We start from the raw sequence: 23,085 nt of genomic DNA, 5'->3' as shown, positions 1-23,085 counted from the left end.
AGATCAAAGTTGGATTCCATGCAATGGCTAGAGCACCCGAAGCACTTGTTGCTTTATGTAGCTTGGGAGGTACTCCACAACCCTGGGTACTTGGTTTTTGTCAATTGGCAGCATGAGAGCACTTTGTGGGAAAAGTACCCAAGCAGTGGGTTTTGCACCCAAAGTTGTGGTCGTGAAACCAAACATGTTTTTGGATGATTTAACCATGGAGAGTGTGTGGGGCACCCTTGAAGGAATAAAGGGCACCAAAGGCATCAATGCAATAGCTTTGGTTAGATGAAAATATTTTTTGTCATGTGATTTTATAAAATTTGACAAATCGTCAAGGTTGGCCTAGTGTTATGTGGTGACCCTTGGTGTCTATAAGGGTAGCCCACCAAGATCTCTATAAATAGAGACAAGATGAGATCTCATTCACTCATATCCACGAGCAATTTCATCATAGAGAAAAGACATTTGAGGTAGCTGCAGGCCTTAAGGAGCCTATCCAAGTGAAGAAGAGGAGCGAAGAAGTGTCCCTCTTAGTGTTTTAGACAAGGCTGAATTAAGGGAGATTGTTGGCCGAGTTAAGGGTAGATTATGGGCATGCATTGGGGTCGATTTCTCTTGGGAACAAACCCGAGTGGTTCTACGTTATTGTAGGATGGACTGAGCCCTAATTGGGGACAAAAGTAAGGTCAATTTTACCTTAGATCTGCTATAGAAAAGCGCTGAGCAATAGAATAGAAGGGCATGACTTGTGGAGAGGGTTAGCACAGGGATTGAAGGAGGTTTTGAGGCCAAGACATGGGTTGTTTGTTGAAATTTGGGTAGCTTCGGGATGAATTTCTCCAAAAAAAATCCAATTACCCCAAGGAGAAGCCCAGCTACCCCTAGGAGAAACCATCTTGCCCTAAAGAGAATTTAATTTAGATTATAGGAAATTACTATTTAGTGACACTCCTCTCACCATTATTTATTTGGGCAAGCATCTATGTGGAATCCAATATCAAGGCTCTTATGAGCATATTAAAAAGGTCTTCATCAAGTCGGCTTTACTAATTGAAGGGTCATGTTGGCACTAAGGCACCCCTTAGCTCCTCCAATGTCTTGTATAAATAAGAGGCCTTGGAGCTCATTCAAAACACACATCACAAGCGAAATTCCTCTTGTGTATAAAGACTACTCTGAAGTGATCGAGTCCTTATGTAGCCAAGCTGTGTTGGAGGAGGGAATTCATGGTTGTTTTCTTGTGATCTAGACAAAGCTAGCAAAGGTCTAGTCATGATTAAGATGGTTTTTTGGATGACAGTTCTGGGCATGCGAATGTGGAGGACTCTCTGAGATTAGACCGAGTATTTTTCTGTTTATGCGAACTGCCACATATCTCTGAGTTTGGGCCGAAACTTGTGAATGGTATAGGCCAATATAGACAACTTGCTAGCCAAGTTGGAAGGGCCAGTTCTGTGCATATTTTGGGTTTATTTTCTCTTGAAAATAGGGCCAAAGTTTTTATGTATGCTATAGGAGGGCCAAGCCCTAATTGAGTGCAGATTTGAGGTCATATTATCATCGAGCAGACTCGTAAATAAGGTCCGAGATACCTTGTTGAATAATGCAGGAATAAGGGCTCAAAGGAAGAGGATCAACATAGTGGTTCTGACCTCATTGGATTTCATGTTGAGAAAGTAGGATTTTAGATCTCACTCAAAATCTAGCAGACTTATCACTTTTTCAGGGTTTCAAGATTGGGGGGATTGCAATGTTTCCAGTGGATTTTGCCATGTACTAGGGTATGGAACTTGTATTTAATCAAGAGCACCAATCCCTCTATGTACCTTAGTGTTAGTGACATTAGTTGTTGAACTCCTCTATCATGACCCTACTAAAAATGTACCCATCACTCAAACAAAATCTTGACTTAATGCTTAGAGGGTGATATTAATGACAAAGATCCCAAGATAGGCAATGATTTTGATGATATGTAGGTATTTGTTGTAGCATGATTTTTTTGGATGCTAGAGGCCATCTAGACCCTGTTTGTTGATGTATTTTCGGTTCAAAGATGGATTGCACTCTATGCTATTTTGGTTATGTGCACCCTTACATGCTATATAAATCAAAACTTGTAACTTGTGGACCTGTGGTTGATGAAGATTGTAACTACTAGATGATTGATGTTATATGGTTTAATCCATGTTTTTATGCTTTTTATAACTAATTCATCATTCTACATGCTTTCTCAGAAATTAGACATTTCTCGTGGCAGCAAGAGGCCCAAGCATTAGCAATAGATAATAGATTTACTTGTCTTTTCTAGTTTCTAGTAGTTTTTATAATTGTTGACTCTTTCATATTTATTATGATATTTTTTGTAAACAATATATGACAATTTAAGTTTGAAGTTTGAAGTTGGCAATTATAACTCATTGGTAATGAATTATGAATATGATGCTTCGTGAAAGTTGAAAGTTGAAACATTTCATTTCATGTTAGATATTCTTTGTTATCGTTTGGTTACTTGGTAACGATAATGATTACAAGTACAAGTTACAACTTTAGTGATCAATGATGATAAATGTTATATATTGAATTTTGAAAGCTTGAAACTTTAAGATTGATGAATTATGAGACTTGATATGTTGTACGTTACTAACTTGTCGACGTGGTTGATGATGATTATAACATCTAGATGATTGATGTTATATGGTTCAATCAATGTTTTTATGCTTTTGATATCTAACTCATCATTCTACATGCTTTTGTTGACATAAATGCATCAAAATATATAAAAATATATATTATATAAAAATTCCCTCCTGATTTGCTCCCGAACAAGGAGCTTTTGAAAATGTCGCTCCTCGCTCCTGCTCCCAAGCATCCTTGTAATAGAGTAGTTGAAATTGCGCCAGAGGAATCGATTGTATATCATTCCTCTTGCATGCCTCTTCCAGGGCAAGAAAGTCCAACCTGCTTAGATCTATGTCGGTGTCTTCCTCCATCATCACCACTTCCTCCTAGGCGTCGACCGATGTTGGTGCTGCTTTATGTTCATGCTTCTTGCTTGCTGTCTCAACTGCTTGTTTGGCTCCCAAAGCTGTCTTGTGGGTCTTCAGTGTCCATGCTTGCATGCATTCCTCCCTGATTGTGTGCCTTAGAGCTTTCTGGTAGATCTGCTAGGGCATCAAAGCTCTTTTACTGGTATTTCTTCAACGTTACTTTGGTGAGGCCCTCTGCATCCATGTTCTCCTTCGCCACTGAATCCTTTACTGGCTTGTTCATTGGACATTCCCTGTAGAGATGGCCATGCTTATGGCATTTATGACATCAGAAGTGGGCATGTTTGTAGTCGAGGGTCTGCGTCTAGTCCAAATCTTCATACGTGAGGCGTATGACCTCTAGCAATGGTTGAGAGATGTTTATATAGACACAAATCTGGGCATATGTAGTGTATCGTGCCATTCTCGTTTGCTCAAACATTCAGACAAAGGAGCCAAGCTTGTTACCAATGTCCTATAGAGTCTCTTCATCCCAATATTCTATTGGCAAGGACTACATTCAAATCCATGCCGAGGCCCATGTAAAATCTTCCTTGTCAGGGTTGAACCTTTCCACCCATTCTCGGAGATACAAGCCAGCCAAGTTGAGGAAGAATGGTCCTCCCTCTATAATTGTCGTTTTGTCTTGTAAAAAACCTTTCGATCCTAGTAGTAGATCATAACGGGCCTTGGGTTTCCATGTGGCAGTGATCCATCCCATCAAAGCTTTTTCAGTTGGCCACGCCCCAATGAATTTGCAGATCATGGCATGGTCACGCATGTGTTGGATATATGCTGGGGCAATTTGCAGCGTCAGGAGCTCTTTTGTTTTTGTTATGCATGATCCAGACGACTTCTGTTCCGTATCTTCCTTGGGCTGCTGTGCATTTTTCGTTGCCTGTTCTGCTGCTGAGGGGACAAAGCGATGACCAATGTCATCTTGATGTTCTATTTGCACAGAGTGCTGATTAGATGAGAGGGAGGGATATGGCTTCCCTCCCTCCGAAGGTGCCATGTGGAGAACGATGCTTAGAACCTGAGACGGGATGGGCTAGAGGTATGGATGCTACAACATGAATTCGATTGGGTGACATGCATAGTAAAACCCTTATATCTTCCTTTTGAAAAATAAAACTTGTAACTACTTAAATGTAGAAATTCCAAGAAATTTTGATGTGCTAATATGAGCAATCTGAAAGACACTTTCTTTTCATATAAACACAAAATTTCTCTACGAAATTTGTAGCGGAACAAAACATAAATAAATGTACAATTCACACAAGAGAACACAACAATTTTTCTAGGGAACCCAATTGGGAAAACCCTTGCTTGCTTGAGAATTTTATTGAAGAAGAATGAGCAATGGATCTCTTACAAATACGCTTGTTTTAATAGAGAATACAGTGACCTCTGAACCTTAGTCTAGGCTTGAAACGACCTGCAAGATTCTGACCTTGCTTCCCTAAATCTATGCGCACTAGAGGCCCAAATTCCTCGCGCAAATCTAGCTCCTATTAAATAGGGAAATTCCTTATTTCTATGCGCACTTTTGAGGGATTTTCCTCCTTCAACAACTGGCAAAAGAAAAATCCTTGGCTTCTTTCTCTCACAAGGTCACACAAAGTTATGAGTACAATTGTGCCTTCATTCCTTCTTTTAAAGTAATTCGAATGGCTAAGTTTAGCAAATTTCTAATTAAGGAATGATTTTGTGATTGATTGAGTTAACTAAGTGAAAACTCACATGCAACTCATCTTGTCTCAAATCTAAGACATGAAACTCAATCACTCCTCCTCCTCCTCCTCAATCAACTCGCACTAGAAGACAAGTAACTCGTCCTTCTACTTGAACACATCAGTTAACTTCATCATAGCTCGTCCTAATTTTTAGGGAATCTCCTAATTTTTAGGAAATCGAGCATGCCAAAGAAGAAACTCGAATTTAACTCCTTGAATTTTGCGCAAATCAAGGAATCAATTTCTCGCCACTATTTTTAACATTAAAGAAAGAAACCCTTATACTTCCTTAAAAAGTTTGGACTTCTTAAGAAATCAGATTTATATGTGCAATAAAAATTACTTTATATCTTCAAAAATAAATGGTGCTATGTGGTTGTATGGATACTTCTTTGACTATACAACTCTATATTTGTTTCCTTCTCCAAGTTTTTTTGCATGCCAACTTTTGATTTTTACACAATACGTTGAAGTTGTCTTGGGCCAATCACTGTGGCTCTAATAACATGTTAAACCATGTTATGGAGAATATACAAGAGAGTCAGAAACAAGCAAGATAGTCTAAATGAGAGATGTATCAATATGTATTCAATTACATAAAGTGGTGTTGTATGTATATTTAACAAGTTACTTTATTCCGATTAGGATCCGTTCACCTAATTTCTTAATTACACTTAGCATTTCCACTTTATGATATTACATTATTACTGTAATACATTCATTACTGATGAAATAAACATTACAATATCTAACAAGAAGATGATCCTTCACCTTGCTATAGCTCCCAAGCCAAGTATGAGCATAGTGATACAACTTCACTCTTTTGAGCCATTATTGTTTTTGTGTTTGTTTTCATGATGTTGGTAATAAATTGAAGAATTTTTTTAGGGTTATGAAGGTTCTTTGAAATTTTTGCCAATATTCTCAAAGGACATTTACATTTTTCTATTTCAATCTTGCCCAAACCTCATTTCTCACTGTTGCTTGACTATCTATTGCCACTTCATACTCAAAACCGGATTGAGTGCCACCCTCTCTGTAATTGTTGCTCAAGCTAGACATTCAATTTGTTTTGGTGATATTTGTTGTGGGATTTTTGTTTGCCCTAGAAATAAAAATTGCATACTTTAAAACTAAAATCCTCTAGTTTGAAATAGTAAAAGATGGATATCTCAAAATAAAAATAAAAAATTATATTCACAACATTTTTTTTTTGAGAAATACGTCTTATAGAATCTCTTTGGTTAAGCTGATACACTATCAGCGGTGTATCCATGCCGTCAAAGTCACCTAGGACTTGCATCTGACCTTATCCACACCAGCTTGAGGGGGTTTTGAACCCCGATCTCTGTGTTAATACAAGCCCGATCATCTCTCTTCTTGCTACGAGACCACATTCCCGTGGGCATGAAGCATGAACTTTCCTCCCCAAGTGTGATAAATTGCCATTTCGACAGTTGGCAGGTGGATTTGTGGGTGAAACCAGCAAAGAGATGCTGCCGTGTTAACAAAGAAATGTTTCTTTGTGTAAAATATTGGCCACAATGTTAATGGTGGCTTGCTGGGTTGGTGAAAGTGGGTAGCTAATATAGCCCCCCACCAGGGTTCAATTCCTACCAAGTGACATGTTTGTGTTGCCCCTGTGGATGCACTCTTGTTATCGGTTGCTGTCTACACCTACTTGTTAGTGAGAAAAACCTTTAACCCCACAAGGTGTGTTTGGTGGCAAGAACTAAGAGAATGGGCTATCACCTATTATTGACTCTCTTGATTCTCCGCGTTTAAGCTACCTTTTAGGTTAGCTAAGGGGAGTGGTCTTTAAATGGAAAACTAAGTTAAAAGATGTGAGGTTTCTAGGAGATGTTAGAGTGAAATGGATTTACTTTTTTGAGATTACAAACAAATATAATATGAACAATATGAGCTAGAATCAACTAAAATAACCATCATGAGATAATAATAAGCATATGTAAAACCAATGCCTTCAAAATATTGCTCAAAATGAATGATACTTGCTCAAAATAAAATAAGGTGCTTTAGATTGAAACACAAGTAATCCTGAAAATGAAACAAAAGGTGTTAGCAAAATCAATGCAAGATATTAAAATGCTTCCAAGATATATGATTATTTCTTAATCCAAAGCATACAAGGAAAGAAAATCTTGTAAAGGAAACCAATTAGAATTCTACTTGCACAATGAGATAATACTTGCCCAAAGTATCCAATTCAACACATATTCATAAATGACAAGTGTAATGACTATTTGCAATTAAAACAATAAGAGGTGTTAATATGAAATGCACCTAAACTAAAATTGGATGCAATTATCTTTGTTACTTTTAAACTAAATGCCTAATCTAAGTGAGAGATCTTCCTTTTGAGCTCTTACCAAAGGGTAAAAATTGGGGTGACTGTAAGATAGAGGGGGCGAGGACATAGTGGTGTTATTAACGATACCCTTCCCTTGAGTTTTACTGGCCAGCGTGTGCCTTCGTTCCTACAAGGGGACAAACCACCTTCATAACTAAAGGGTCACACGCCTTTACCTTACTTCGTACCAATTGGAAGAACTTTTCAAGAAAGTTTTTTTCCTATGATTTCTATCAACCAAGCTTATGCTTGGAAGTTGATTTGTTTAAAATGCAACTAAATTAGAATGCCTAATATGAAATGCAAGTGAGATTGCAAGTGCTATGTAAAAGATAGAATTTGCTTCAATAAAATATGCTCCACAAGATCACTTGTATAGTTTCTCAAATAAACATAAGATGCATAAGCTTCATGAACAATTAAAATTGTGAGTTGTTAAAGATAAATGATGAACCATTAACAAACTAAAGCAAATGAAGTTTGAAATGTATGTGCTTGCAAAATGAACAAATAAAACGCATGTAAAATTTCTCAATGTAAATTGCAATGCTTTTGAAAATAAATTGAGATAAAATTAATGCCCATAATAACTATGCAACAAAGAACTTTAAACTTGAGAAAAAAAGATTAGCTTGACATGAAAGTAAATAGTTGTTTTGGAAAATAAACTTGTCCAATACACAATGCTTCAAGATACTTGAAATGGAAATATTGCATAACAATAAAGCATGAATTATTTAGACAAGTGCCAAGCTAAATGTATACAAGTTTTGTTAAAAATAATAGAGATGCTTGCCTAAAGTAAGAGTAAATTGCTTTGCAAATGGAAATGTGAACTTGAAACTTGTAGCAACAATGTTAAATGGTTTAAACTTAGATCATGTAGCAAATTTGAAGAAAAAATAAATGCGATTTGTGTTACTTTCCAATTAGAGCATGCATGTGTGAAAAATGAAAGAAATATAAATGTTAACAATCAATCCACTCACAAGCCTTTCTCCCATAATGGAGAAATATGATACCATGGGTAAACCCACGCTCCCATAACAAAAACATAAATTTTTATTATTATGGTTTACAATGATGGCTAGAGCCACTTAGAGGGTTGCCCAAGGAATAATGGAAATGAGATTTTGAAACATCAAGGAAATCCCTTCAAGCTATGGGAGCCTAAAGAGAGATGAGATGATTCTACAATTAGAGAATACAAGCTCCAAAATGATGCACAACCTATCCTCTTTCACAAACTCTCCTAATGCCCACAACCTCCTTGGAATGAGTCTTGAAGGTTGAGAGGACCTACAAGAAAGAATGTTAGGGATGCAAAACTATAACAAAAGTTAGTGTAGAAAAGAGAGCATGTAAGTGGGTGATAATGCTACAAAATAATATACAAAAAATAAATAAATCAAGTGATGGGAAAATACACCATCACTTGTCTAGCTTATAAGAAACTCTTGATTAACTAAGTAAAGAGATGAAAGCACAAAGTCAAAAGATATAAAGGATTTTTTGATATTTTGACTTATGCATAAACTATGTAAAGGGGACCTTGCGAGAACAAGTACTTCTAAAGATTAAACTTATGTAATTCAAATAATGATGAGAGCTCCTTGAAAACAATGCCAAGAGTGGGTTGGTCTCTTGAAGACTTCCCTTCACGCTTGCTAATTGATTCAACAGTGATTCTCTACAAAACTTCCAACACACATTAGCTCATATGGACTAAATCAATAAACAATAGTGAGATAACTCTAGAAATTTATATGAAAACAACTAGAGATAGTCTACACCTATAGTATATGAGCAAATGAAATACAACTCAAAGGAACAAGTAGAGAGGATTATACCATCAATGAACCAAGCACATGCTCAAATGGAATAACAATCATGAATGAACCCCAAAAGTCTTTTTATTCAAATGAAGAATAAGAGTACATACAAGCAGAGCTTCCCCAAGCACAATAACTCGTTGCAAAAGATACAAAATGAGAGCCCAAGGCTCAATTATACAAGAGAATGGTTGGAGATCCCAATGAAGAACCAAATGCGAAGTGTGAAGATGACAATCCCAAAGCTCCATCATGGAATTCGAATTCCCCAGAGAGGCCCACACAATCCTTGAGAGGAGCTAACTCGTTGTTGAGGAGGGACAAGTGTATATGGGAGTGGAGTGGTAGGAGACCACTCTCCACTCATCTTCAGTCAAACTCCAAGTCAAAGCCCACCAAAAAGATGACTCATCCAAGCAATTCGAATTCCTCTCCATAATAAATGTGTTTTCCCGTGGGAATCTTGTGGTCCCCCCCAGGAATTCAATTTTCTTGGAGCACATGTTTTTAACTCCTCATCACTTTGAGACTTCACTTTAACTCCTCTATGATTTTCCACCTCATTTGGCATGTGTGGATATTAACTTTTCTCCATTTATTCAATTGTTGCCTTAATTTATTGCCACATTTTCCACTAAACTTAGGAAAAGTGGGTTTTGAGGGTCCAGAACACATTTTTAACCCCTCAAAGTGCGTCTTAGTAGAAAGTTGAGGGTGAGAAGTGCAATTTTTATTGCTCATACCCCATACGACTTCTCTAGACATCACTTGTTACATTTCAGATACAAATTTTATTCCAATTTCCGTCCTACGGGAAATTAAAAAAATTAAAAAATGACCCCCTAGACGTAACCAAATTCCACGAAACTTTACGAGTGATTTAGTATGGTAACGTACAATGACTCTAGACACTAGGACTCACTCAAGATCTCACCATCAAGCCATACTCCGGCTTTGGGGTTATGCTTGGAAGAAAAAACTCAATTAATTATTAAGTTCTCGTAAGGAGATGATAATTAACCAAGTGAAAATAACCTCCCAGAGTAATACTCACTTGATGACAAGGTCTCAAGCTATATGGGTTTGTTACATGACTCAAACTCATCATACAAGCATCACTCTACATCATCCCTGTAGGGCTTGTGGAATCTGAGTACGACAGAAAATGATAAGAAGAAGTAGAGTTGAAAAACTCTGGTAATATGTAAATCCTCTGATGGTACAAGCAGCCTTTGGTATGTACATCTTTGGGCATGGGGTTTTCAGATAATCCTCAAGTGCCACTTAAGTGGTCAACACACACCAATGTATGCAACAGTGGTTAAGGCTAGGAGCAAGTTTTGGGTAAATTGGTGGAACAAACAACCCCCCAATTGCTGATGCTTAGTCAAAAAGCAACTGAATTGAATGGTGCTAATGGATCCCCTATGCAAAATCTTGGAGTGCTAGCCTCATCATGATGCCTCACCAATCCTTGCACTGTCTATTTCAGTGGTAAAACTCAGGGTGCCCCTCCTGTCATAAGGTATTTCTTGTTATCTTAGATGTGGGATTTGGGGATGGTAATGTACCCCCTTGCATCCCTTACATACCAGCACATTTTTGGCATGGCTGGGTTGTACCCTGTACATAAACAAAGTTTGTCAGGTTAGCTATGTAGACTGACAAGTGTGTTTTCCTTAGAAGCTGCAAATTATTAACTGAAAATGGCCAAATGTTGGACCTAGTTACAACAACAACATCAACAAATTTTGGAAGTCTTTGTGTCTCCACCAAGTCATATGTTTGGGAGGCCCAAGTGCCCTTGTTTACAGTCTTCTTTGAGTGAAAACCATCTCTTTGCAAACTGCGAGCCAAGTTCAAGATCTTCGAACAGTAAATGCCTTTTCTTTCCCTTTGAATTGCAAGTTATGAACTCCTTTTGGAATTCAACTGCCTGAACTACTCCAACTTCTAATGAATTTGACCTACCAAATGATCCAATTGTTTGCATTGAAAATTCCATTAATAAATTATTTGGAAAGAGTTTCCTTTTAATTAATGAATTGAAATAATTTGTTGACATGGCCGGAAGCAAGATGTCACTTCATGATTGGTTTCAGGAGCTTCAATAACAAACTCTTGTCAGCCATAAGGATGCCTCGCCAATGCTTACAATGTCTAAATCAATAGAAACACTCAGGGTGTCCCTCGTGTTTTAGGTTATTTCTTGGCATCTGAGATGTGGTATTTAGGGATGGTAATGTACCTACCTGCATCCCTTACATACCAGCACATTTTGGGTGGTGCCTGGGTTGTACCCTGTACATGACCAAAGCTCGTCTCTCCACCAAGTTATATGTTTGGGAGATGAAAACCCTCACATTGCAAACTGCAAGCCAAGTTCAACGTCTTGCAAGAACAAACACCATTGCCTGCCCTTTGAATTGCAACTTATAGACTTCTTTTGGATTTCTCACTGTCCAAACTTCTCTAACTTAGTTCAAATAAAAAATTTCGGCCACAAGGATGCCTCTCCAATGCATACAATGTCTAAGTCAATGGAAACACTCAGAGTGTCCCTTGTGTCATAGGGTATTTCTTGGCATCCGAGAAGTGGGGTTTAGGGATGGTAATGTAAACCCATGCATCCCTTACGTACCAGCACGTTTTGGATATGGCTGGGTTGTACCCTGTACATAACCAAAGCTTGGCATGTTAGCTATGTAGAATGACATGCATGTTTTCATTCGAAACCACACTTTATTAACTTAAAATGGCCAAATATTGGACCTGCTTACAACAGTGACATCAAATTTGGGAGGTCTTTGTCTTTCCACCGAATTCTATGTTTGGGAGACCCAAGTGCCCTTGTTTATAGCCTTTTTTGAATGAAATCCCTCCCATTGCAAGCTGCAAGGCAAGTTCAACATCTTGCAAGAGCAAACACCTTTGCTTTCCCCTTGAATTGCAAGTTATAGACAGCTTTTGGAATTCAAACCGTCCAAACTACTTTAACTTCTAATGAATTTGACCTGACAAATGATCCCATCGTCGGCATTGAAATTTCATTAATAAATTATGTGGAGAGTGTTACCCTTTAATTAGCAAATAAAATAAGCTGTTCCCATGGACAGAAGCCAGATGTCACTTCATGATTGGTTCCAGAAGCTTCAACAACAAATTCTTGTCAGTGTTTCAAGATGAACCTCCAGACCTGACTTAGATGAACTTCAATTTATCAGGAACAAATTGGGCAAAGTCTTCCCAATCATTCGTTTCTCCTCCAATCTGCCTTTCAATTATTGGATCCTTGAATGTTTTTGTTCTGTTTGCTTTGAAACCCGTGAAAGTGCCAGGGTCCAAGGTCTATTGTACCTTCCTCCCTGCATAGACTGAACCTTTTGCGAAAACATGTGCAAATCCAAATTTGTTCCAGACAAAAACCAAGTAAAGCTAACTGAAATTGGAAACAAAATTTGGGTATTATGCAGGATTGACTTACTGCAGAGATGCTCCTGCATCAGTGCTGGATGCTCAAACTATATGAAATTTATAATTTCACCTTTACATGCCATTCATAAGCACCAGTTTTGGGAAAAATCAAATGGTTTAGTCTTGTCTTATTGGCATGCTCAGACATATGTGCTACTGAGTGAAATGTGTATGGATATTTTGGGACAACTTGGCAGCTTTTGGTTAGATGGGAGATGCTCAAGTATTATACTATTATGTTAGATGAGAAACATTTTGAAATTGATTAAATACTGAAATTGTAATTCTTGGAGTTGGGACACCTTCCTGATTTTCAATGGAAACGGATCACTTGGATCTATGGCATGGCATAATGTTGCTTACTACAAAATCAAGAAAAAGTTACCAAGATTTTATGATTTGAAAAGACAATAGTGTTGAAACTGTAGTGATGGAAGGTCTTCTGGCTTGTGCCTTAGCCAGTGAAGACCACGGGTTTGTCTTTCTCTCAGCATGAGTGTGAGCTCATGAATTAGACTTCAGTTACGGTGAGTTTATTTCCAGTTTACTGGAACAATCATCAAGATTGCATGCATAGAGTTGGAACTTCAGTTAAGTGGAGTCTTAATCAGTTTGACTATAGAATGAGGTGGCAGTTACAAGTTTAGTTAGAGCGAGTTAGTCTTCAGTTTTGACTGAAGAAAGAATGAGTTAAGACTCCAAGTGATTGATTGGAGATAGAGCAAGTAACACTCTCAGTTAACTCGCAATCAGAACTCGAGCACTAAATTAATCTGGTCCTCCTTGCATGGATCTAAGTTTACCTAAAGAGAAGGACTAAGGCACAATTCAATACAAGTTTGTGAGATCGTCTTTGTTGTGTGTGGGCGCAGAATTGAGCAGCAATTGTGCACAAGAGAATAGGAGACTTGTGCGCTACAAAATAGGAGATTTGCGCAAGAGAATAGGAGCCCTTGTGCACTAGGAAATAGGGACCTAGTGCGCAAGGAAATAGGGGCTGCTAGTTCGCAAAGATCAAGGAGCAGGGATCAGGGTTTGCAGAGAAAGTCGAGGCTAGTTTGGCATGAGAACAAGAGTGTTCTCAGAGAGACAGATTGCTTTGTATTATATCCAATTTCTCAAGAACTATCAATAAAATTCCACAAAAAAGAAAGCAGGTTTTCCCATTTGGGTTTCCTGGGTGAACAAGCATGTTAATTTGTGTGATGTGTTTTTATCTCTGTGTTTTTATTCCACTGCTTATGATTTTTAAGAGACTCTGTATCTTGGTGGAAGTAAACTAGATTTCAGTTTTTAGTTATTCATCTAAGTAGTTGCAGAGTTTCATGGAAATTTAACAGATAGCACCAAAATTACATGATAAGATTTCTGTCATGTGTATGTGACATTTCTTTACTGAGCATTAAAACCTCATTTTATCTGGAGCAGTACATGAAAATAGTAATTATTTTTATTTGAAGAGATTCATGTGCTTAATATTTGATCTAGTGTTTTGTATTGAGCATCGCACATGGCATAGAATCTATGCTACGTTTGCTAGTAGTGATTGTTTCAGACTTTTCTCTGCTAAAATCTGATTTGGTTTTATGTTATTATATACTAGTCTCAGTTAGTGCAGGCCTTAGGTAATGTCATTCTAAATTGTGACTAGCTACTTAATTTTTTTTGGTTTCATTGTTGACACTTTAATTTCTTCTAGTTCTATTCTAGTGTATGCTTATCTTTCCTTACACAGGCCTTTCACAAATCTCGGCTTTCTAAATTGCGAGTAGCACCTTCAGAAACTGCAATGACAGATGTCCTAAGAGAGGTTAGAACCAGAATCTATTTTATGTTGTTGTTAGCCTTCAAGTTTGCAGAATCTGTGATTGTATTTTAAGCTATTCTCTTTTGATGCTTAAGGCTATTCTGAACATTTTTTTGTTTACTAATTCAGGTTTCAATTATGAAAAAGTTAGATCATCCCAATATTGTTAATTTAGTTGAGGTGATTGATGATCCAGAAACGGATTACTTTTACATGGGTATGTGTCAATATTTCTCTGGCGCCTCTATTTTTCTTCTGGTTGTCACAATTAGAGCAGGGATTAAGATTATTGGTAGATATTCTGTGCTAGTAGAGTAGAAGGGCACAACTATTGCTTTTAACATTCATATAAACTAATAGATTGAATTCTGCTGTTCCTATAGATTAATTGACTACAATGTTAAAATTATTCAAATTTCTAGTGCATGTGTGTTTGTCCTATATTCGAACATTCTCTAATGAAAGTGTAGAGTTATTAAATCCTGCCTGCCAGGACCACACACCAACATGCAGTTCAGCATAGGTGTGAAGATGGTCCCGGGAACTGTAGTGGAGTCCAGAGAGCTCCAGAGGGGCTGGTTGTCTATTCTATAACGGGAACCACACTCAGCAGCCCCTTGAAAATAAAATAAAAATCTAGAGACAGCTGCATTGCTATTGTTGGCTGCTGGAAACTCACATTCAGCCTATTGATGGTAAAATGATTTCAACTTTGGTATTTTAATCATATAATGCTCACGCTTAGCTTTTTCTAGAATATAACAAATTCATTAAAAATGCAAATTTAGCCAAGGAAGAAGCTTCCAAATGTCTTCACTTTTTTCAATAGCCTCGGGAGATCACTGACCCTATGTGCATGCCTTCCACATCTTAAAGAGTGCAAAACATCATCAACATCTCCCATACTGAAATGGCATCTCAATTTTACTGTATCGTCCATCAGTGCCACAATGGCCCTTCCTCATTGCAGTAAACAACATAGTGGAACAATACAACTCAGTTTCTGAACTATCAAATCATCAAATGATAATAAAAATTAGTTTCAATGTTTTTTCTATTTTAATAATATAATGCCCAATCTGAGCTTCTTGTAGAACACAACAAATTTATAAAAATTGCAAAGTTAACTGGGACAAAACTGTCAATTGGGTTTACCTCGGGTGGTTGGGGGCATTTACTGTTATCCTTCCCACTCAGGTTCAACTCCCACAAGTGACATGATGAGCTCATATTGAGCATATTGTTGTAATGGCTTCGAGGCTTGTTGTAGAATGGCCTTGCGCCCTGAAGAATATCTTATGCTTGCCTATGGGCTGGAGGGTGGGGTGTTTTGGTACATGGAAAAAGAAAGAAGAAAAAACAAAACAAAACAAAACAACCTGCCAAGTGCCTTTTTTAAACCTTTTCGGTAGCCTCAGGAGATCATGAACTGTATGTGCATACCATCAACCCTAGTCACATGGTTTGGGTTCGGCAATGATTAGGTTCGGTTCAAGTTCAATTTTTTTCGCGAGATTCAGATGAGGTTTGCCATTAGGTTCATCTATATACATTTTCTATATATACATATATTAACTTTAAAATGAAATATAGCATAAAATGGTAAGAAATGAACATCGATAAACATAAAAAAATGCTATCATGGACTTGGAAAGTGCAAAGATAGATTACAAGCTTGAGCTATGATATGAGGTTATGAGCTTGAGCTATGGACTTGGTCAATGGCCATGAGGTTCGATGAGGTTTGCTAAACCTGAAATTTCTTTTTGGTTCTCCAAATTTCGAACCTCACTGTTGAAGTTCAATGAACCTTGTGACATAGTCGTCAACATCTTTAAGACTGCAAACATAGTATCAACATCTACCATACTGAAATAGCGTCTCAATCTTACTGTTTCATCCAGAAGTGCCACAATGGTCCTTCATCTCAGTGGACAAGGCCCATAAACATAAAAAATGCTATCATGGACTTGGAAAGTGCAAAGGTAGATTACAAGCTTGAGCTATGATATGAGGTTATGAGCTTGAGCTATGGACTTGGTCAATGGCCATGAGGTTCAATGAGGTTTGCTGAACCTGAAATTTCTTTTTAGGTTCGCCAAATTTCAAACCTCATGGTTGAAGTTCAATGAACCTTGTGACATAGTTGTGAACATCTTTAAGACTGCAAAAATAGTATCAACATCTACCATACTGAAATGGCATCTCAATCTTACTGTTTCATCCAGAAGTGCCACAATGGCCCTTCATCTCAGTGGACAAGGCAGTGGAACAATAGGATGATTTCCTAAACCATTAAATCTTAAAATGATAGTGCAGGGAGAACTAGAAAAAAAGAGATAAAGCAACTGAACAACAAGCAACTCAAGCAGAGACAATACCAGAAATTGCAGAGGTAATTAGCTCATTAATTGGTGCTGAACTCTTCCATAAATTACAGCTTTATTTTGCTTTCACTTAACAAGTATTCTGTCAAAAATATACACAATAACCCTTTAAATAGGAATATTTGCCTTATATTTTCTTATTAATTCCTTACAAATAGTGTTAAAGTTTGTAGCTCGGGCAGGTACTTCTGCATAGACCTTGTGTCTAAGCGTGCAAAGGTCACCCACATCTCCTTAGAACACTTGCTCTAGGTCGAGCAAGTTGCTAATGTAACTTAGCCTAAGTTTAACATGGGAAAAATCACATATTAATATGTTGCTTTATTGAACTAATAAAACTTAGGAAAAGTAAAGTAATTTATTTTTGTGAATAAGTTTTAATCTTAGCCGTCGATCTCAAGTGAGGCAAGGTCTAATCATGGCCATCAATCACTCCGAGGTTAGGTTTAGGGTTAGGGTGTTGGCTCAATGCAAGGTTATAAAAGCAAGGCTAAGGAGAGGAAGAAGATACACAACAACAACACGAGTTTGAGAGCAATATCTCAGTGAGTGTGTGCTGGGTTCGAAAGAGTGCAGATAGGCCGAAGATCTAGATCTGCGGGAGAGAGCAAATTTGCTGGATCAGACCTGAAATATTGTAATCTGTATTTTGAATTTTCTCAGGACAAGAGCTCAAGTAAGTTCTGAGTTTTATTAATGATGAACTGATTTGTTGGGAAAAAATATGTTTGTGTCATTGTGATTTAGATCATGTTATATTTTTGTTAGGAAACTAGCTGTGCGTTTATTTAGTAAAGTTTTTTACTAGGAACTAAATGCTAGATGCTAGGTTTAAGGAAATATAACATGGTATCAGAGCAAAAGCTCAGAATTGATCTCAGAATTGTAGGTGTTGGGTTTGGTTGCAATCGTACAAATTGGTTTTTTTAAGGGCTCTAGTAAATCAATGGACTGAAAGGATTTTTTATAGGCTGTTTTTTTGGCACGATTTCAAAAAAGAAAAGAAAAAAGGGTTATCGGGGAGGGCCGCCTGGTTTGATGGCCCACCTAGCAGTTGAAAATCCCTAGACCGACCAATCACAATTGGTGTAGGGTGGCGGAACGGTTGACAACCCATCGGTGGATTTCTAAGCATGTATGAGAGAGTCATGGTGTAATCAACAACCGTCCAGTCACAATGTAAAACAAAAAAACGACGACTTGACAATTGTAGAGGTGTGCCATGACGTCAAGACCAATGAGCAGCTGCTATTGAAAATTTTTAAAAGTAGGAAGAGAAAGGTTGTGGCTGATCGACCGTAGAGGCGAGCCACGACTGCAGGGGATATCAAACAATGAATGAGGAGTGGCTTGACAACTGGTGGTCGACAGCGACCCAACCTCTAGCCAGTGGTGACATGAGAGCACCATGGAGAAATCAAGTACAGATTGCCGACAGGGACACATAGCATGGTCGTGGTTGACAATAATCACAGGTGGAAATGAGGGCCAAAAGGGCCACAATAGGCAAAGGGTGACAATTTGAGCTGTTGGTCAGGCTAGTAGGGTCGGGACAATTAGAGTTTAACAGCCAGACACAACTCAAGAACAGATCAATTGCGAAGCAGGGAACTTGGGGGCAATTGCTAGAAGTCCGAGTGAAGAGAGAAGCTATGGGTAGTTGCATGAGCCCAAGGACATCCGAAAATAGTCTATAAGTGAGACGCATTGATGCGCAGGTGCAGGGCCTACCACTAGGCTATGCTGTGTGCGGGGAAAAGGTCATGTTGACAACAATTAGCATGTAGGGGATCAGTCAGGCTAGTCACAGGTGTCAGGGATGTGGGTCTACAGGTGATGTTTGGAGAGGTCCAGGCCATTGATAGTCGTTGACAGGCCACGGGCCCAAAGAAGTCGCTGTAGGGGCCAAAGTCGATGCAGGCAACGTCAACATGGATAGCAGTGTGTCGAGATGAGAGATGACAAACACGTGGACAAAGTGTTGGGTTACTGCATTAGATAGGAAACACTGTTGAGTAGCAATTATGTCATGGGTTGGGTTGTGTTGAGGGAGAAATGGGCCAATAGAGGTTGTAATTGTAGCCACTGGTCGACATACCCAATGGGAGCCCAATGCTGAGTGCTGCAAGGACAACCCAAGCGAGTCACGTCGTGTTTGAACTATAGCTATAGCACTATAGGGTAGAAAAAGTTGTTGGGGTCGAGCCTGAGTTAGCAAGGCTGACATGTTGTCAAGAGAGTTGCTGGTACGTGTAGTGCATGGGTGGCAGAGTATGATGATTAGTCGGGGACTAGGTTCAGTCAAGGTAGAGTGTGCTAGCATTGTCGTAAGCCTTTTTGTTAGTTGAGTGGTGAAAATTGAGGTTGAGGGTGACAAACCAATCGAAAAAGAGTTGGCAGGTGTGGACGGGTTAGGCCATGAGAGGACCCACTAGCAAACAAGTAGGGCCGAGGCAGAGCAGGTGAGGCGGCAAGGCTGTAGGGTCTGTATGCATGGGTCAAAAAGAGTGGCCGACAAGTGTGTCGAAGGAGCTAGAGGTGCCACTGTGCTGCAGAGCAACCACACAAAGCAGTGAGTGTGCAGGCAAGAGCTGATAGTTGCAGGTGGTATCACGGGTAGGTTGCCACGCTGGGCATGATCGAGTAACTGCGAGATGAAATAGGTAGCAAGGAGTTGCTGGGCAGGGGATTTGATGTGACACACTGTGAGTGTTGCAAGGTTTAATCGATAGAGTAGGTACAAAGGACAGTACAAACATTCAACACGATTGGCAAAGGTCAACCCTCAGAGGGAGAGAGGGAGACCGTACTAGTTGGGGGATTGGTAGCAAAGTTCTTGGATATCTCGAATGACCGAGACAAGACCCACAATTGTGCTAGGACATAGAAAAAGATCGATGTTAGTGATAGAGATTGAGCAAACTGCTTTGGAGACTGGGCTGAGACCGAGGACTTAGACTTCTAATCTAGAAGATGGGCAAGGGGCATCTTCTAGATCTAGCGGGACTAGTTGATATGGGCTAAGATTGATGGATGCTCAGGCACATGATCCTAAGAGCATGGTTTGAAGAAGCAGGTCTTCAGATCATAATCCGAAGAAGGTAGCAGGGAAGTCTTCCAATTTAGAGGGAGCAACTATAACAACAAATGACGCGGTGGGATTGGATATAGATCTAGGTGGAGGAGGTTCTTCTAGAAGTACCTCTCTTGCTAAGAGGGAGTGTTGAAGTTTGTAGCTTGGGTAGGTACTTTTGCACTGGCCTTGTGTCTAGGCGTGCAAAAGTTGCCCAATCTCCTTAGAACACTTGCTATAGCTTGAGCATGTTGCCAATGTAACTTAGCCTAAGTTTAACTTAGGAAAAAGCACATATTAATATGTTGACTTATTGAGCTAATAAAACTTAGGTAAAGTAATTTACTTTAGTGAATAAGTTTGAATCTTAGCCATCAATCTCAAGTGAGGCAAGTGTTGATTTTACAAGTGCAATTAAGACAAGCACAATTTTTCGTCCCAGATAATTACTTGCAATGATATGATTACTACTTTAGCACTTTCCAGATATTTAAACAATTATACTTCAAAAATTTCAACCATAAATTCAGTAGGGAAATAGAGATCATACTAAAAATAAAGATGTAAAAGAGAGAATTTATCCTGGGAAAGCCCAAACTAGTGAAAAACCCAACAAATTTTTCTTAGGAGAAATTGTCCAATTCAATCAAAAGTACAATTTGAATTTTCCCTGTCAAACTTGATCGAATCGACCACACCAACACATAAGTCAAACCTAGTCAAAGAAGAGAAATTCCAGACTTTTGTTCAATTGGTCAAATTTGGTCAACAAGCTGAATTTCGGGCTTTGCAACTCTTGGTTAACTGTGGTCAAACATGCCAAATTTTGGCCCTGCAACTTCAGTCAAACTACCTTAGTTGTCTTGTGGCCAATGCTAGTCAAACAAGTTCGGTCAACACCTAGAATTCTGCACATAAATTTGATCAACATCCAATAAAAGATGCTAAGTCAATGCAATCTAGGAAAGTCAACATTGGTCAAACAAATATAGAATTGGTCAAACTTCGCTAGTCAACTTCAAGTGTCTTCTTCCTCCTTCACATGTGTGAACATAAGTCTTCTTGATCAGATCCGAGTTGGTGATGATGATGATGCCAAATGAGGAGGTCGAATTGCTAATTTATACGAGTCAAATCAAGTGGGTTTTGACCAAGGGTCAAACCCCTTCAAGAGGTGGGGATGACCTGTCATCTTGGAGCCTACATGAACCTTAAAATAATAATTTATTTTTCCCTTTGACTTGTTGACTTGAATACTGACTGAAGCTACAAAATTTCAACAACTATATCTAATCTTGGCCGTCAATCACTTTGAGATTAGGGTTTGGGTTAGGGTTTTGGCTCAATGCAAAATAATAAAAGCAAGGCTAGGAAAAGGAAGAAGATGTGCAACAACAACACAAGGTTGAGAGCAGTATCTCAGTGAGCGTGTGTTGGGTCCCATAGAGTGCAATGAGGTTGGAGATCTAGATCTACAAGAGAGAGCAGATCTGTTGGATCAAATCCATAATATTTATAATTTGTATTTTCTCAGTTAGGCCATTATCCTAGGACAGGAGCCCAAGTAAGTTTTGAGTTTTATTAATGATGAATTGATTTGTTGGGCATAAATCTGTGCCATTGTGATTTAGATCATGTTATTTGTTTCCGATGGAGTATTTTTGTTAGGAGCCTCGCTGTGCATTTATTCAGTAATGTTTTTACTAGGAATTAGATGTCGGGTGTTGGGTTTAAGGAAATCTAACAAATTGCTTATGCAAAAACATAAATTTTATCCATAGCACCATACTATGCTCACTCTCCTAGAAACTTTATTCTAATATTATTTACCTGCCCAAAAGTAGATTTTGTAATAATGACAACTTTCAAACACCTCTCTTTTTATTCAAACCCCTGCATATAAAGATATGCTACTTCATTAGAGTCAACTGTCTTTTCAATTTCACTTAAATCCAAAATTAAGGAAACATCCTAATTAATTTTCTACCTGCACCCTTTCTTTTGGTAACATTGCAGAGATGTTCCGTGAAGCGTAATATGGACCTAAAGCTTTTCCAGTATGGAAACCACATATTTTTTTCTTTAATATCAATGTCAGTTGGCAACTTGGTATGTTAAGTGGATCTGTTATTACCCAAATTGTACAAAATGATGAAAGCCCTAACCCACAAGGTACAACCCAAGGGGCAAGTCGCAACAGTCACCTCATCAAACTGTCTCGCGCACTTTAGGCTAGCTCTCCTCTGGCTCAAGCGGTGTATCCGTACTAGGATTACTAAGACCAAGCAATGAGGCAAAAGGTGAAGTTCAGAGTAGCCTTAGTAAAACAAGGTTTTGAAGTTTTTAGGATCTCCTAGAATAAGTAGTGATGGAGGGACATAGAAATTAGTGCCAAATCCAACGATGAATTGAATGGCACTGAAGTCAAGAAGACGCTCTCCAAAGGTTAGCCTATTTCTTCAAGGATTAGGGTTTGATAATAGAACGTAAAGGAAGAATAATCCCTCACCCAATTATGATCAACAATGAATTAAATGTCTATAAGAAGTGAACCTTTAATGGAAAAACCTTCACCATCCAAAATCAACTATGACTTGATGAAACTACTTAATGCCCTAGCCAAGGAATCATGAAAAAAGACAATGCATGGTACCAAATGATCACTAAATCAAACAAAGGAGGGAGGGAAAACCCTAAACATCTACCTTCCAAGTGATAAAGTTAGTTCAATAGATTAATCTTGAAAGGCTTGTAGATGTTGATTTTTTTCAAGATTTTCTAGATTGATAATTACTTCCAATAATTCTTAAACCAATTCATCTTATACAACATTCATCATTAAGTAATTATACAAGAAAATCATCAACAGTAAAACACAATAGACACAAAATTTATCTTGGGAAAACCCCAAACCAGGGGAAAAACCGAACAACCTTTTCTTAGAGAAATTTGTCTAATTCAATCAAGGAATACAATCTGAATTTTCCAGTCAAATCAAATCAAATTGGCCAATAACCAAACCCAGGTCAAACCTCATCAAACTGTCCATGAATAACCTTAGAAATTTTCAGTGTGACTCAGATTTCATCCTTTATTTGCCTCAAATTTTGTCCCTTATTGGCCCTGAAATTGTCTCAGAAGACATCTCTATGATCCGAAATTCTTGTCCAAATGGAGAGGACAGATAGGATATTTATAGTGGTCGAATGTGCCCAAGTGTTGTGACCGTTGGGCTGAGTCGCATAAGATTACGCAGGAGCCAACCTTACATTTTTGGAGGCAAAATCCAAAATTTGAAAATTCAAATTTTACTTCTTTTAGAGCCGACTTGAAATACAATTCATATTTTACATTTCATTTCATTTTGGAGGGCTAAGACAATTTATGA

At 38.3% G+C, this 23,085-nt stretch overlaps 1 protein-coding gene across 1 annotated transcript in view; it reads left to right on the top strand.

Annotated features, from left to right (window-relative positions):
- The window catches only part of LOC149226655 (serine/threonine-protein kinase GRIK1-like), a 145,324-nt gene that overhangs the window by 66,838 nt on the left and 55,401 nt on the right, over positions 1-23,085 (top strand). Inside the window, exons 5-6 of the mRNA XM_089377545.1 lie at positions 14,166-14,240; positions 14,367-14,454. Of these exons, the coding sequence (XP_089233671.1) occupies positions 14,166-14,240; positions 14,367-14,454 (163 nt within the window). The remainder of the gene's footprint in view (positions 1-14,165; positions 14,241-14,366; positions 14,455-23,085) is intronic.

Source organism: Pinus tabuliformis, chromosome J (assembly GCF_031772625.1).
Source record: "Pinus tabuliformis cultivar Carrire ecotype Pingquan chromosome J, CPIR1, whole genome shotgun sequence".
In the NCBI taxonomy this organism is placed as follows: domain Eukaryota; kingdom Viridiplantae; phylum Streptophyta; class Pinopsida; order Pinales; family Pinaceae; genus Pinus; species Pinus tabuliformis.
The sequence above is the reverse complement of the archived record's forward strand: the minus strand, read 5'-3'. Positions and strand labels throughout refer to the sequence as shown.